Raw genomic sequence first — 14,719 nt, forward strand, 5'->3', positions numbered from 1 at the left:
TTAGCTGTTCAATAATGCAGGAGTACCTCATAATACAGCAGTGGCTACATGGAGGAGAAGTCCCGAGCTTAGTAGCTACTAGCACCCTAGCTTCTACCGACTTGGACTGAGATTGCTGGCAGACAAAAGACACTGAGACAGCGGTTGATGATAAAAAAAGCAACAATGATCGTCTCGTGTTGTCTGTGACAGTCCATCTTCCATATGGCATTATCGGCGCATGTTGTTGATACTGGCAAGCACCCAGTGGTCCAGTTGCGGCGGATGGTTGTGCCGTTCCGACACATCTTGCCTTGTAATCGCTGAAGGAGCAGCTCTGGAGTCTGGACTTCATCTCACCTGAACAACCCCTTGCCAGAGGAATGAGACAAGTGTCCGTTCTCACCACGTTAAACCAAAGATATCTGTCAGTCAATGGCCTGATGCGCTGCTGTATCTCCATTATAAGCGACTGAACTGATATCGTGAACCGCGTCCAAAGGACTTTGGTCACTGCCTGTATCGTTTTACATGCTCTAGCAAGGCGGCTCCAACGACACTGGTTCACACGACAATGAATGACTATCAATCCAGATAACCTCAACATGGAACCCATAGGCAAGCATCAGCCCATCACTCTGCCATCCCAACACTGCCCTCGTAGACCATTTACTTTACTAACCGCAACCCGCAGACATCCTCCTCTTCGCAGTCCCCCTCCTGCACCTCCTCTGCGCCCCCTACACCAAAGTCGAAGAATCCTTCAACCTGCAGGCCACGCACGACATCCTCGCCTACGGCACGCCCACGCGCAACGTCCATGCCCGGCTGTCCTCGACGTACGACCACTTTGCGTTCCCCGGCGCCGTGCCGCGGACGTTCATTGGGCCGGTGCTCCTCGCGGGCGTGAGCCAGCCGCTGGTCGCGCTGCTCGGCGGCGGCGGCGGCGGCTTTGAGCATGCGCAGCTCATTGTGAGGGCGGTGCTGGGCTGCTTCAACGCCGTCTGTTTGGCGGTCTTTGCGGGAGCTGTAAGGACGGCGTTTGGGAGGGCGGCGGGGAGGTGGTGGGTTTTGTTGAGCGTGAGCCAGTTCCATTTGATGTTTTACTTGAGCAGGACGTTGCCCAACATGTTTGCCTTTGGGCTGAGTGAGTTGAAACCCCCCCCCTATTCCCTCCGTATAAATCATGTACCTCATATCGGAGAGCTTGACCTATGTCTCGTGTCCACCACGTCTTCCTGAGCCGGTTTCGTGAGTTGATTCTCATTTCTTTGGCAGCAACACTGGCCTCCGCCTTTCTCCTCCCCAAAAACGACACCAAGAAGTCTCAAATCCGCCGCAGGCAAGCCATTGGCCTCCTCGTCTTCGCAACCGCAATCTTCCGCTCCGAACTCGCCATCCTCCTCGCCGCCACGGGCCTCCACCTCCTCGCCCGGTCGCAGCTCGGCCTGCGCGAGCTCGTCGTCGTCTTCCTCGGGGCCTTTGCCACCGCGCTGGCCATCTCCGTGCCCGTCGACTCGTACTTTTGGCAGCGGCCGCTGTGGCCCGAGCTCGCGGGCTTCTACTACAACGCCGTGCTGGGGTCGTCGTCCAACTGGGGCGTCTCGCCGTGGCATTACTACTTTACGTCTGCGCTGCCGCGGCTGCTGGTCAATCCGCTGTGCTTTCCGCTCATGGGGCTGGCGCTCTACCAGCCGGGGACGTCGCGCCGAGTGCAGGACCTCGTCATTCCATCTCTGGCCTTTGTCGCCATATATTCCCTCCAGCCGCACAAGGAGACGCGCTTCATCTTCTATGTCGTCCCTGCCCTGACCGCAGCCGCAGCCGTGGGCGCCGACCATATCTCTTCCCGCTGGTCAAAGTCCATCTTCTACCGTCTCGCCACGCTTGCCATTGTCCTCTCTGTCCTCGCTGCCTTTGCATCCAGCACAACCATGCTACTCCTCTCATCGCTCAACTACCCCGGCGGCGACGCCCTCTCACAGCTCTACGCCATCACCGCAAACGTCACTTCATCAGCCCCTTCGCAGCTGTGGGTCCACGCAGACGTCCTTACCTGCATGACCGGACTCACCCTCTTTGGCCAAAACCTGCGCAACTCCTCGCTTGGCCGTAGTCGCAGCTCTTCTCTTCCATCGTCGTCATCACCGCCGCCCCCAGCTCTGATTTTTGACAAGACGGAATCAGACGAGAAACTGCTCCGGCCAGAATTCTGGTCCCAGTTCGACTACATCCTCATGGAAGACCCGTCTCTCGCCCTCGGAAGATGGGACACCGTTGGTCGGGTCCACGGCTACGATGGTATAGAACTCCTGCGCCCTGGCCAAACATCCACATCAGAACCCTCGCGGGATGAGGAAGCGCAGGGTAAAATTCTCGGTCGGGGAGCCACTATTGCTGCCGTGAGGAACTCAGTGAGGAAATATACCGGAGGGTGGTGGATTGGCCCCCGGATGGCGCCCCGGATACACATTATGAAGCAAGTCCGACATGACGATGCTGTAAAGGGGTCAAGATGAGAAGTGACAAGTACAGATTTCTTGAGGATAGCTTATTGCAGAGAACAGCTTCTGCGTTTCTTAATTATCGATTTTCAACCAAACATTGCAAGTTTCAAAGGTTCGCCAGTTTGTTGATAAAGTAACGTTTGAATTGATAATTCGTGCAAATAAATGCCATCTTTCCCATCTGTTCTTATTCAACTTGACTAATTCCCCCAGCTTCCTTCTCCCACAAGCTTACCTCCCCGACTCAACAACTACCACACGGCGGCTCACTCACTCAATAAAGTCACTTCACCCCCAAGCAACAAGCACAGCACAAACGCAAACAATCAGTCACACATATCAATCAAACCAGGTAGACGGAAACAGAGCAAACTCAAGACCCGCTTGCAGCACTTTGTTCAAGGCAAATCCAGTCTCTGCTGCTCTCGCATGGCAAACCTGCAATAAGACAGACAATGGGACGAATTCTCTCCCGCCTCTCCCACAGAAAGAAAAACCAGATTATACAAATGACTCATAACAATATATGTAAAGAGGTATAGTAATATAATGAGAAAAGAACACAGCTGCTTCCCGAGCGCGCATATCGAACTCGTCCCAATCCTCTCTCCTGAAAGGAGTTATACAAACAAAGAGTAAAAAACAGAAAAGACAACGTTCGCCGTAGTAGACTTGCGCGCCGACGCACAGTCTCTGATATGTATGATCCCTCCCGACCATGATTGATCCACAATGCAATGAGTAATGGGGAAATGAAGAGAAAGGAGAAAAAAACAAAATAGAGTGAGACAGGAGAGATATCCAAAACCTCCTCTTCTCAACTCCGCCAGCTCGTCGCTTCTGTTGCCCCGCCCCATTTCCGCAAAACGGCCCCCAATTAAGACCCAAAACCAATAATATAAGACAAGGGCATTCATCTGCAGGTTCGTAATGTACAGCTGAGCAGCTTATTTCTCCTGCTCAGTGTCGCTTCCATCCTCCGACACCTCCTCGATTTCCAGCTCGTCGTCGTACTCGACACCGTTCTCAGTCGCCCCGTTGCTCGGTTCAGCGTCGCTGAGCTCGCCGTACTTTTGCTTGTAGCGCTCCAGCTCTTCCTTCTGCTTGAGGAAGTAGTCGAAAACCGCAGCCATGGGAGCACGAAGCTGGTTCAGCTCTCGAAGAGCCCCGCCTCCAATAGCAAGATGGCGCATCGTCAGGGTCGATACACAAGTCTGATTTACATGTTAACACCAGAGCGTAAATATACCGAGACAGATGTCAACATTACTTACCTCTATCCGGCTTACTTGATGTTCCATAAAGTTGATCAAGAAGCGTTCAGTGACTTCACCACCCCGAGTCTTCATGCGTTCCAAAAGTTCCGTTTCGGGCGGCTGAAGTCCGGGGCCCCTGACTTCCTCCAAAGTGCTGCACAGCATCTCGAGACGCAAGCTGACTCGCCACAAGGACCATATCATGTCCGGATCAAACGGAAGCTCGCCGCCGGGCATGACTGAGGTCGGCTTGTCCGCCAACAGATCTTGACGCTCATGCTGTAAGTGATATTCAATGCGGCCAGTCAAGGCATGCGGGTACAGCGAATAAACAACCTCTGGGTTTTCGAGGCCCTTGAGCTTCTTTTCTCCCATCTCCTTGACCTCGAATCCCTGAGAGGTCAGAGATCTCAGATCCTTGCGGATAGCAGTTGCAAGCGACACGTCGTCAAAGGAGGCTTCCGACCCGGTGGATACATTTCGGTCCGTGTCCTGGAAGTTCTCAAGACAGCGCTGGATTTCAGAGATAAAGTCTGAAGATACGGTGATCTGGCCACCATCAGCACAAGCGGAAATTCGCGATGCCTTGTTGACCATGGGGCCAAAGTAGTCCATGCGGCGGGTGACGGGGTCTGTTTCGGACACGCAGTCTCCGTAATGAATGCCCATGCGAACAGACAGACCCTTGAAGATGAGTGCGTTCTCCTTGTCATGGATTGGCTGACACGACATGGAGTTGAGAACCTCGGACGGCCAAGGGACTTCGAGAAGTTCCATCTGCACGGCAAAGCACCAGAGGAGAGCCGAAGTCGCAGTGGGAAACGACACCATGAAGGCGTCGCCTTCCGTCTTGACTTCGTATCCTCCGATCCGACGCAGTTGTCGCCGCATAACCTCGTTGTGCAGCTTGATAGCTGAGCGCATCGCATTTGGGTACATCTCCCAGAGTGTCGTCGAGTTCTTGATATCTGTAAAGACGATGGAGACGTTGCCAGTCGGAGCGGGGATCTCGGCTTCGAGACGGTTGAGGGAGGAGTCGAGGACGTCCGCCTTGCCCTTCCGTCCCCTCCTCGTCGAGAGGAGATAGGGGGCCTCTGCGGGCACGCCCGAAGGGTACAGAGACATACTCGTGCCACGATGAAGGCGGGAGCGCTCCACCCTCCTCTTAAGGTCAACGACGCTGATCATCATGACCATGATCTTCCCGGATGCGCCGTATGCCATTGCGATGTCGCGGAGCTTCTGGGCGGCACGCATGAGATCCTGGCGCTCGGCTCGCGCAATATCAGTGACGAGGCCGGGTGGCAGATACTCCCACAGCTCGCTTGTGGCCATGACAATGATGTCGTCGTTCTCTCGGATGGTCATGTTGGTTACATGGGGTGCGGCCATGACAGCGGGCATCATATCGACATATCCAAAGGCTCGTGAGACCTGCAGCACATCGTTGAGTCGCCCATTGCGCGACACCCACCCGCCGGCTTCGCGGATCCTCGATCGTTCCGAAGGCTCTGCAGGATCGTGTTTTCGGGTCAGGATGTGGTGCTTGCTATCGGTCTTGATAACCATGGCTTGCACATCTCCGACGTTTGCCACGTATAGTTCCGTGCCCTGAAGGTACAAAACGGTGGCGACTCCACCAGAGTTCAAGTCCTCTCTGCTGAGAATGACAGGCTGAGATACACCCCGATGCGACTTCTTTTTCCGATCCTCCGAGTACTGGACGGCGACCGTCACCAGTTCCTTGTTGAGGGCCAAGAATGCCCTTCGGAGCGCGTCGACGGGCGTTTCGTTTTGGCGCGTCTTCAGAGCCTTGAGCTCCTGAGCAAAGATGTGTCCAAAGTTCTCGTGGAGATACTTGGCAATCTTGGACCCGCTGTTTGACAAAGCCTGGCCGTCAAAGAGGCCAAGGAGCATCTCCGTCTCGGAAGAGTTGAAGCGCGGAACGACGAGGTCGACGGTCGACAGGTGCTCGTTCTTACCCAGAGTGTCGGCCATACCATATGGCAAGTGGCCTGCCAGAGAGCCAGATGTTCTGACTCGCCTGTCTTCGCTTTGGTCGGGTATGCTGGGCTGCGTTAGAGTCACGTCCATCAGTCCCAGGATCCTCAGGTTGGTCAGTCGGCTGAAGTCGGTGTACTCCTCCCGATTCACGGCGCCGGGGCCGTCGATGCCGCCCCATGCCGTCTGTTTGATCTCGAGTCGCTTGTTGCCTGAAAGGTTGAGGTATCTCAGGTTGGGGTTCAGGTTCCAGTTCCAGTCGTATGGAACGTTGGCAATGTTGTACTTTAGCGAGTTATTACCGCAGTCCAGAACCGCAAGCTTCTTCGCTCTCGAAATGTCGGCTGGCAGATTCGTAAATTTGTTGCCATTGATGTACAGCGTTTGAAGAAGACTGGATTCTTCCAAGTCATCTGCCGGTAGGCTCGTCAACACGTTTCCGGATAGATAGAGCTCCACCAGCTGCGGCCAGCTCTTCATTGATCTCTGGGGCATATCGCTGATTTCCCAGTTGTACGATAGGTTAAGCACCCGGAGCTCGGCGAGAAGAGTGATCTGGTCAAACACGTCATCGTCGAGTCGATTGTCTGCCAGGTAAAGATTGCGCAACGATCCGGCAAACGTGTTGGTCAATCTCGACGACAAGCCTGAGTCCTTTCTCAGAGACTGATTCGAAGTGGAGACCGTGTTGTGCGATTGTGAGGTGCTCTTTGACATGACAGACGTCTTACGTCCGCCCTTGCCATAGACGGATACGACGGAGCTCTTTCGGTCTGCTCCGGGTATATTGGGCGACGGGCCCACGCTCAGCAGAGTGGTGCTAGATGCTTGGCTGGGCCGGCGCTCCTCTTCCAGTTCTTCAGAGCTGCCCGAGGTGGAAAGCGTGCCCAATGGAGCCGACTTGCCATTCGTAGAGGGCGGCCCCTGAAGCTCTTCGCCGGGCAGCCTGGGCGCCCTTGACGCGGCCTTGGGGAAGGCTTCCAGCATGTTGGAGGAGGCGTTGAAGGTCTCGAGCTTGTTGGCCCACCATATCTCCATGGGCAGCTTGGAGATGTTGTTGTCCCGGACATCGAGGACCCTCAGCTCCGTCAGGCAGCCAATCTGGGGTGGCAGTTCGCCAACGGAGTTGTGGGCGATGCTGAAGTGCTCCAGACGGCCCAGCGCGCCGATCTGGGGCGGCAACGAAACGAAATGGTTCTTGTCGAGGATGAGGCGCTCCAAATTGGGCATGTTGGAGAATGCGGAGTCGATGCTCGCCAGCTGGCCTTGTGAAAGGTTGAGCGTCTTGAGGGTCGGGATAGGCTCCGTGATTTCGAACTTGTTGAGCGGATTCGAGTTCAGCTTGAGTTGTCGAATGCGCTCAAACTTGCCGACAAAGGCCGAGATGTGGTTGTGCGCGGCGTACAAGATCTCCAGCTTCGGCAGCTCCGATATGACGTCGATGTTGGTGATGTAGTTGTACTTGATGTCGAGCTCGCGCAAGCTGATGAGGTCGCGGAACGTGCGCGGAACGCCTCCGCTGAGATGGTTGTTGGTGATCAACAGCTTCTCCAGGCTCTTGAGCTGGCCAATCTCCTCCGGTAGCTCGGCGATGGAGTTGAAGCTGAGATCCAAGTCGACCAGGCTATGCAGGTCGCACAAGAAGGGCGGGAACGATTCCAGGAAGTTGGAGGAGATGTTCAAGCTCCTCAGCGCCTGGTATGCGCCAAAGTAAGGAGGCAGATGCGTCAATCGGTTGTTGGCAAGGTTCATCCTCAGCAGGCCGGTCAGCGCGTTGAGTTCGGCATTGTCCAGTTGCTCCAGCCGATTGTTCGACGCGTCCAGATATGTCAACCTTGCAGCGCGGCCAAGACTGAGGGGCAGTTTTCTTGCTTCATTGTTATTGAACTTGATGTCTCGGAGGTTCTTGCAGGATTGGATAAAGTCCCTGGGCACATCCAGAGACAGGTTACGGGAAAGGTTGAGAGAAATGATATCGTTAGCCTTGAGGTAGAGGGAGATGGGGATGGTGACGAGATTGCGACCAGAGAGGTCGACGTAGTTAACCTTTTGCGTGGCCTTGATGCCCAGGTCCGCAGTCTTTGAGTGGAAGTCGCTCTCCCGAGCAGACAGGAACATGAAACGGCACAGGTAGCCGTTGTCCTCCCGACCCAGCTCCTCTATCCTGTCCTTCTCCTCGTAGCCGACCTGCTGCAAGAGGCGCTTCTGTATGAGCAGGGGCCGCTCGCCCGGCGTCAGGACGCGGATGAGATCGTGCTTCTTCATGATGATGTGGTAGTTTTCGAGGCCATCAACAACATATGTCTTCTTAATCACTTGGGATATGACCTCGGCCACTGTGGCGTCCAGAGCCATGGAATGTGTCGAAAAGGTCCCGTCCGATCGGAAGATGCGAATGAAGTAGGGCGTCAGCTTCTCCTCGGGCCGCGGGGGGCTCGAGAGCTCTTCCACCTCGGGCTGCTGTATCGTGGTGTCCTCGGTGCCTCGGCGGACGGCCCAGCTGTCAGGGGCATCCCAGCTTCCTCCCTTCGGCGGTGAAACTGCCGAATCGATGGGGTCAGGGTCGATGTTATTTACGAAGGATGTGTCCATGGGGGTCAATGGGGGTGGCTTGGCCAGAATACCTTCCATATCGTTCAAGTTGGTGTCGAGATGGTGGATGTGGCCCGTTTCCGCGCGGTCGGTCGGTCCGATGGTCTCGTCAGCGTCGTTGAGCCGGGCGGGTCGCTGCTTCTTGGAGAATGGAAAGGTGTTCTTGAAGGTCGCGCGGGGCGCCGTCAGGGACCGGGTTTCCGAGGCATCGGACACGTCGCCAGAGGGGAGGACGAAGGAGGAAGGGAAGGCAGATGGCGACAGCTCGGGGCGCGTCAAGTCCGTCTTGGAAGACTTTGCCTGCAAAGACCTGGTAGACTGAGGAAGATCCTTCAACTTGGAGCCGCCGCCGGCGCCATCGTCCTTGTCCTTGTGCTGCCGTCGCAGACGGCCAATGAAGCCAAGCTTGCCATGGTGGCCAGGGGAAGCGTGTCCCTCGGCCTGGCCAGACCTGGAGTAGGGCGCATGTCCGCTGCCGACGCTCGGCGTCGGGCTCTGGGCTCGGGAGCGCGAGCTGCTGAAGAGCGTGCCGGCCATGCCCCCTCGGTCGCGCGGATATGAGCTGCTCGTGGAGTCCTCCCGAGAGGTGGTCGGCCGCAGGCTCCTGGGATCATCGATGCTCTTGTTATGGCGGTGATGGTGGCCGGGGAGGTGGACGATGCCGGGGCGAGACGAGGACGAGGACTTGGGCGGCACCTGGGGCGCGCCATCCGACATGTATCGTTCCCGATCGGGGCCCGTCATGATGTCTCTGACTGGCGCCTCTCCATATCGCGCAATGTCCTAGAGAAGAGAGACGAGCAGGTTAGATTCCGTGTCACGATTGCAGGCGAAACCGATTTCCAATTTCGACCCCCACTATTCGTGGATCGCAGGCGGCCCCATAACGAAAAAAGAGTGGACCAGGAGGTGAGGCAAACAAGAGAGCTTACGCCGTTTTGGGAAAAGGGAGGCAGGGACATTTAGAGGCTGAGAAATAAGACAGACAAGAAGAGAAAAAAAAACAAGATCATGAAGAGAAAAGGAAGAAGAAGAAGAAAAAAAAAATGATGCGTGAAAGGGGGGTGGGGGGAATGAAGAAGAGATGGAGGTCGAGATCAAGGAGGTGGGGAGGGGAAATAGAGGAGAAGAAGAGAGATGGATCAGAAACACACGGCTGACTTACATTGTTATCCTGATACAGAAAGGGCACTACTTCAGGGGCCGGAACTGGGGTCCTGGGCCGTGACGAAGCAGGCGAGGCATCCCTGGTATGATCGGTGGCATTGGAGTAGTTGCGATCGCGGTGCGTTGGGCGAGTGTGACTGTAGGAGCGCGATCGCTGGTCCTTGCCCATATAAGAGTTTGGGAGGCTGCTCTCGGAGCTGTCGCGCCCAGGAAACTCCTCGCCGAAGAAGCCCTGCAGCTTGCGAAAGCCGCCACGGGGACCGCTAGCCTTGGAGCCAGTACTGCTAGCCGTCGTGGTGACACTAGCAGCCGAGGGCCGTCGGCCGTCTGTGTAGTAGAGCTGCTCGGGAGAGTCCTGCAGGCCCAGCGACGAGCTGGCGCCGGTGCGAGATCCCATGCCGTGCAGCCCGGGAGAGAATTGCGAGAAGATGGACATGTTGTCGGCGGACTCGTCGACGAGGCTCGGAGGGTAGTTGGGGTTGGGGTGGCCTCGCGGCGGATCGAGCACGGCCAGGTCGCGGCGGTAGTTTGTGAGATCGCTCAGTCGACGGCCTCCCTGACTGGACGACGAGGGCGTCATCGCGGCGCCGCGAGTGGTATTGGTCGAGGTGGGCGAGATCTGAAGGTCGTCATCTCGTGAGAGGCTCCTACACACAGCCGCAACGGCGCAGGGGCCCGCGTTAGACATTGCTTCCTCGTTGCCAGAGTTTGGATGGAGAGCAAAAGAGGCGACGACGGGACGGGCGGGCGGCACGAGGCTCGCCAGGGTAGGAAGACGGGCTGGATGAGCGAGAGGGGGAGATGAGCGAAGCTGGCAAACGTGACACTTACTTGTGGTGATGAGGCGTGGGAACATCCGAGTCGAGCTGGGCTGGGTCGATGCCGATACCGATCCCCATTCCTACGCCTGCGCCAATGTCGGTACCGGCATCTTGACCTGCGTTTGCATTTGCGTTTGCGTTTGCGCCTGCGCCTGCGCCGGCACCAGCGCTGGACCCGGCGCCGGCACCGTTACCGTTACCGTTGCGCGCAGCAGCATCGGCTGAAGCCGCGGTCGGGGTCGAGGGCTTGGCCGTGATGGAGGAGCGAGTGCTGCTGTTGCTGGCGCTGGTGCCGGAGCTGATGCGGAACGCAGCGTCCTTCTCCGTCATTGTCGACAGCTCCAGGCCACTACCATGCGTTGCAAGAGAACCGGTGCTGGAGTCGTGGCGAGGCGCATTCACGTCATGCTTGGGCTCGACGCCGTGCCGCAGGAGCTGTCTAGTCTTGTCTTGTCTTGTCTTGTCTTGTCTGGTGGTCGTCTGTCTGCAGTTTCCCGTCGTCTGTCTGCGCTGTCGGGCCCGGCCAGAAGCAAAAGAGATTTTTCGACGTCTTGTCGGCGGGCGAAGTATGACGAGGGGCTGGATGGAGGAGCTGGGGGAATGCCGGCTGCGGCGCGGGATTATCCAAGTAACGAAAAATGTCACAGGCAGAGGGCAAAGAGAGCAGAGGCAGAGAGCAGAGAGCAGAGAGTCAGAGGCTTGACCAGAGCAGCGGCTTTGCCAGCCCCAGAGCCGGTTTGGCAGGGCTGAACAGTTTGCTGCTTAGCTCTGAGGGGGTGTGAGGGGGTGGGCGGAGGGTTGGCTTGACTGGACTTGGGACTCGATGCAAAATCGAGGCGAGGCGGAGGCTCGGTGGCAGAAAGCGGACAGGCACACGAACGCACCCAAAAAGTCTCGCGCACACACGCAGACAGCTTGCAATTGATACAAGTAGGTAGTATTACTAGGTACCTACTAGTACCTACATAAGGCACCTTACGGCTTGACATGCGCACTCGAGTTATCGTCCGATTCGGCCACATTCATCTGCTGGATGTACCGCACATGGTACATGTAGTATTCTCGTAGCCGCCGGCACAACCTCAAGATGCTCCCGGGCAGCGGTGCCGAAAATGTACAAACCATCCGACGTCGAGATGATATGGCATGTACATGTACCTTGTACGAATACAGCAACAACAACAACAACAACAAGCACCTCTTGGCGCGTTTGTAGTAAGGTAAGGTAGGCATATAGCTGCTCATATGGCTTGACCAACGCCTCGCTAATACCATAAGGTAAACTGGCTCAGAACTCGCACGCAATCCAGATTGAATCGAATCACATGTGCCACCGATGGCCCCTCGCGTGTCCCATGGCTTGGACAAGGGGTGTTACAAGTCACTTAATACTCTACCATTTCTCGCTGTCACCCACGGCGAGACAATTTTCTATCACAATTTTCGGCGGTAAGCCACAATGAGGGGAAACCCTCTCTCTCTCTTTCGTTCTCTCTTGTGCTTTTTTTTTCTCTCGCCTGTCTGCTCTTCCGACTGAGAGGGGCCGAACCGAACAGCTTTACCTCTCTGGTAGCACTCCATAATACTAGGTAATAGTAGTTGATACTCCATATTATTAGTGGTCGGGTCCATTACTCCATATTCCATGCTTGTCGTAGCTCGAAAAGCATGCCATCAAATCCAATGTAGCATGACGCTGCACCCCCCCAAGCGATTTAGCGTCCAGGGTGCCTCTGCTAAGCACGGCATATGCACGTACGGACAAGCCCGGTACTTGTACATGTACATGGTAAGGTATTTTATGGCGGGTATTATTACATGCGTCAATTCGCACAGCTGCAGCTCAGCGCCCTGGTCCTGTCTCATCTTGGAGCATTTCCCGCTCAGTCATTCAAGGGTACCGAATTTAGCAACATGACGTGAAGAAGGTGAGACTCCAGACTTGTTCAGACGCAAATCGACGGGCAGCACAGCGCAGACACAGCCCGTCAGCCGCGTGCGTTGTTGGTATGATAATGGGCGCGCGGGCACAGAAAGGGAGGGATGGTGGTGGTGGTGGTCAAGGCTTGCGCAAGAGCGAGGAGCTTGGATGAATCGAATCAGATGGCAGCGAAATACTGCTGCCTGTCAACCTCGAACCGTGTCGGGCTTGTCCTCCCGTTGGCTGGTGCACAGAGCAGCTTGCGCCAAGGGAGTCTATGCGCATTCATCAACATCCAGGAGCCGGAATGGTGCGACCTACGTACCATTGAATCTGATAGGGACACCATATCCCAGAGCAAAAAAAAGCTCTTGAGGGTGCACAAACAAGTTGTTTAGGCATCGGTCAATCAATCAATTGCTTTGTCTGTCCTGATCCTCGTATTTTATACGGTTTCAAGCTGCCATTGCCGGGACGAAGCACAAAGAGTCGCGGATGGCAGAGCGGTCAGATGGGGGGAGGAGAGGAGGGGGGGCGTGTGTGTAAGTGGGAGCGTTGTGTAAGTGGTTCAGGTGCAATCTGCATGCGTCCATCAAGCGTCGCCGTCATACACACGCAGGCACGACAAACGAAGAGAGGCACGACTCGGAGATTGGCCCTGATACGAAGCACCTTACAAACGGCCCTTTGTTTCGTTTCCACTGGTTTCTGTTTCTTGCTGTGTCCCTCCTTCGTTTGTTACTGCTGCATAATAGGTACCTGTAGATAGGTACAGATTACAGCGCCTTTTTCCAAACGGTCCATCGGCAGCCCGGGACTGCGGACTAGCGCCAGCATCCAATGGCGTGGCACCTGCATGGGCGCCAATCAAACGGGATCGCCCCAACCCCAATTGTTGGCCTTTTTTTTTTCTCTCTCTAATAGCAGCTTGGGAGAATCAAGTACTAATACGGGCTCACATCAAGATGCCTTCTCTTTCTTTGCCTTGCCTGGTCTTGCTGGTCTTGCCTCGTCCAGTACGCTCGTCCAAGGAGGCCAAGGAGCTGGTGATCTTTCATCAGCTTCAGAAAGCCATTGAACCGGTTCAGTCAATCAAATTTTTTCAGTTCTTCAATTCAACAGCCGCTTGCCAAGGTACGTCAGCTAAGAAAAAAAAGGTACTCGTGAAGCTCGGGCTGAATACGGCAAAATGACGTTCTCCCCGCTCGGGGCAGGCGGATCACGGCACCCGCCAAATGGGCTGCCGCTTCCAAGTGGGCGTATTCCGCGGCTACGGCACTTTCCAGCATGGCTCCAAACAAGTACGGGTACCTCTGCTCAAGTCATCTGTCGTGTGTGCTTCAAGGTATAGCTACAGAGACGCTTTGTACCCGCCCAGCGCATTTCTGTTTTGCTTTTTTCCTTCATCCTTTGTTAGCCGCTGCCCCTCTCCATCTCATCTCTTTTCGAGTCGAGCTGACTTGCTGATGTTGATGTCTGGTCGTCGTGGTCACGCTGTCTTCACATCATACCTCGATTGGAGAAGTACTACTACCTAGTAGGTAATGTAATACCGCGTTGCCTACCTAGGTACCAGTATGCTGTCGTGAGGTACACTGACATTTTCGCCCTCTTGATAACACCAGCTGCGCTGACAGGTCGCGCATCTCGCCGAGGCCGCTGCCGGGGTCGAGGACAACCATATCTTAGGTATACAGTATTATACGACTACCAATTGTACATACAGTGGCCGGGGATACGGGCCAGGGCGGGCTAGTCAAATGTCATTGAAACATCTTCCAGCTTTCGTCCATGCCCGCTTGCCTTATGTACCCTAGGTAGGTATGCTTAGGTTGATATGTACAAATGATAGTAGGTCACGGTAGCTCACAGTAAGATTGGACAGCGGCCGCGGCATCAGTGCTGAATGACACTAACCCGCCATCACCAGACAGGCATTGGCCGCAGCATGAGCGGATTCGCCCGTATCGGGAGGCTTGCGGCGGAAATGCTGCTCGGGTAGATAGACTTCCCTCTCCTCCGGATGGCTAGAGCAAGTGTCCAGTCTTCATACCAGTCATCCAAAGTCATCCAGCACCAGTTTCCATAAGCCTGCGTCATGACAACCGCCACCAAGCATTGGCTGCCAACGCTCGACTCACTGCTGCGCGCAACACGCAACACGTCCCTTTTCTGCGCTTGTCGAATCCCCCAGCGTCTTCTAATACACCAGCTCAGCTAATACCGTAATCTCGCTGTACGGCCGCGGACATGGAATCTCGAATCTTGGGTCCTTACCCAGCCGAGCCGCTAGCGCTGGTAATATCCTGACCAAGACACCCTGAAGCTATATTACCTACTACTAGTAGTAGGTATGTATGGGCTCTAATCGAGGTCAGCTCAGAAACATCTAAGCCCAGGGGGGATCGAGTGATGACAGCTCTGCGTCTTCTGCAGAAGCACATGTCAAATCGCCTGACTGCCTGTGCTATGACG

General features: G+C 55.5%; 2 protein-coding genes across 2 annotated transcripts; one reads left to right on the plus strand and one right to left on the minus strand.

Annotated features, from left to right (window-relative positions):
• Window positions 1-678: 678 nt before the first annotated feature.
• Window positions 679-2,498, plus strand: TRIREDRAFT_63828 (uncharacterized protein; the record flags this gene model as incomplete). Its single annotated transcript, XM_006966224.1, has 2 exons — window positions 679-1,130; window positions 1,322-2,498. Coding segments are annotated over 2 exons (1,629 nt in total), but the record flags the coding sequence as incomplete, so codon positions are not given.
• Window positions 2,499-3,433: 935 nt separating this feature from the next.
• Window positions 3,434-10,082, minus strand: acy1 (adenylate cyclase; the record flags this gene model as incomplete). The annotated part of the gene is made up of 5 exons (XM_006966324.1): window positions 3,434-3,463; window positions 3,506-3,700; window positions 3,761-5,376; window positions 5,428-9,118; window positions 9,501-10,082. 5 exons carry the CDS (start codon window positions 10,080-10,082, stop codon window positions 3,434-3,436), a joined length of 6,114 nt encoding a protein of 2,037 aa, XP_006966386.1.
• Between the last annotated feature and the right edge of the window lie 4,637 nt (window positions 10,083-14,719).

This window comes from Trichoderma reesei, assembly GCF_000167675.1.
Source record: "Trichoderma reesei QM6a unplaced genomic scaffold TRIREscaffold_12, whole genome shotgun sequence".
NCBI lineage: Eukaryota > Fungi > Ascomycota > Sordariomycetes > Hypocreales > Hypocreaceae > Trichoderma > Trichoderma reesei.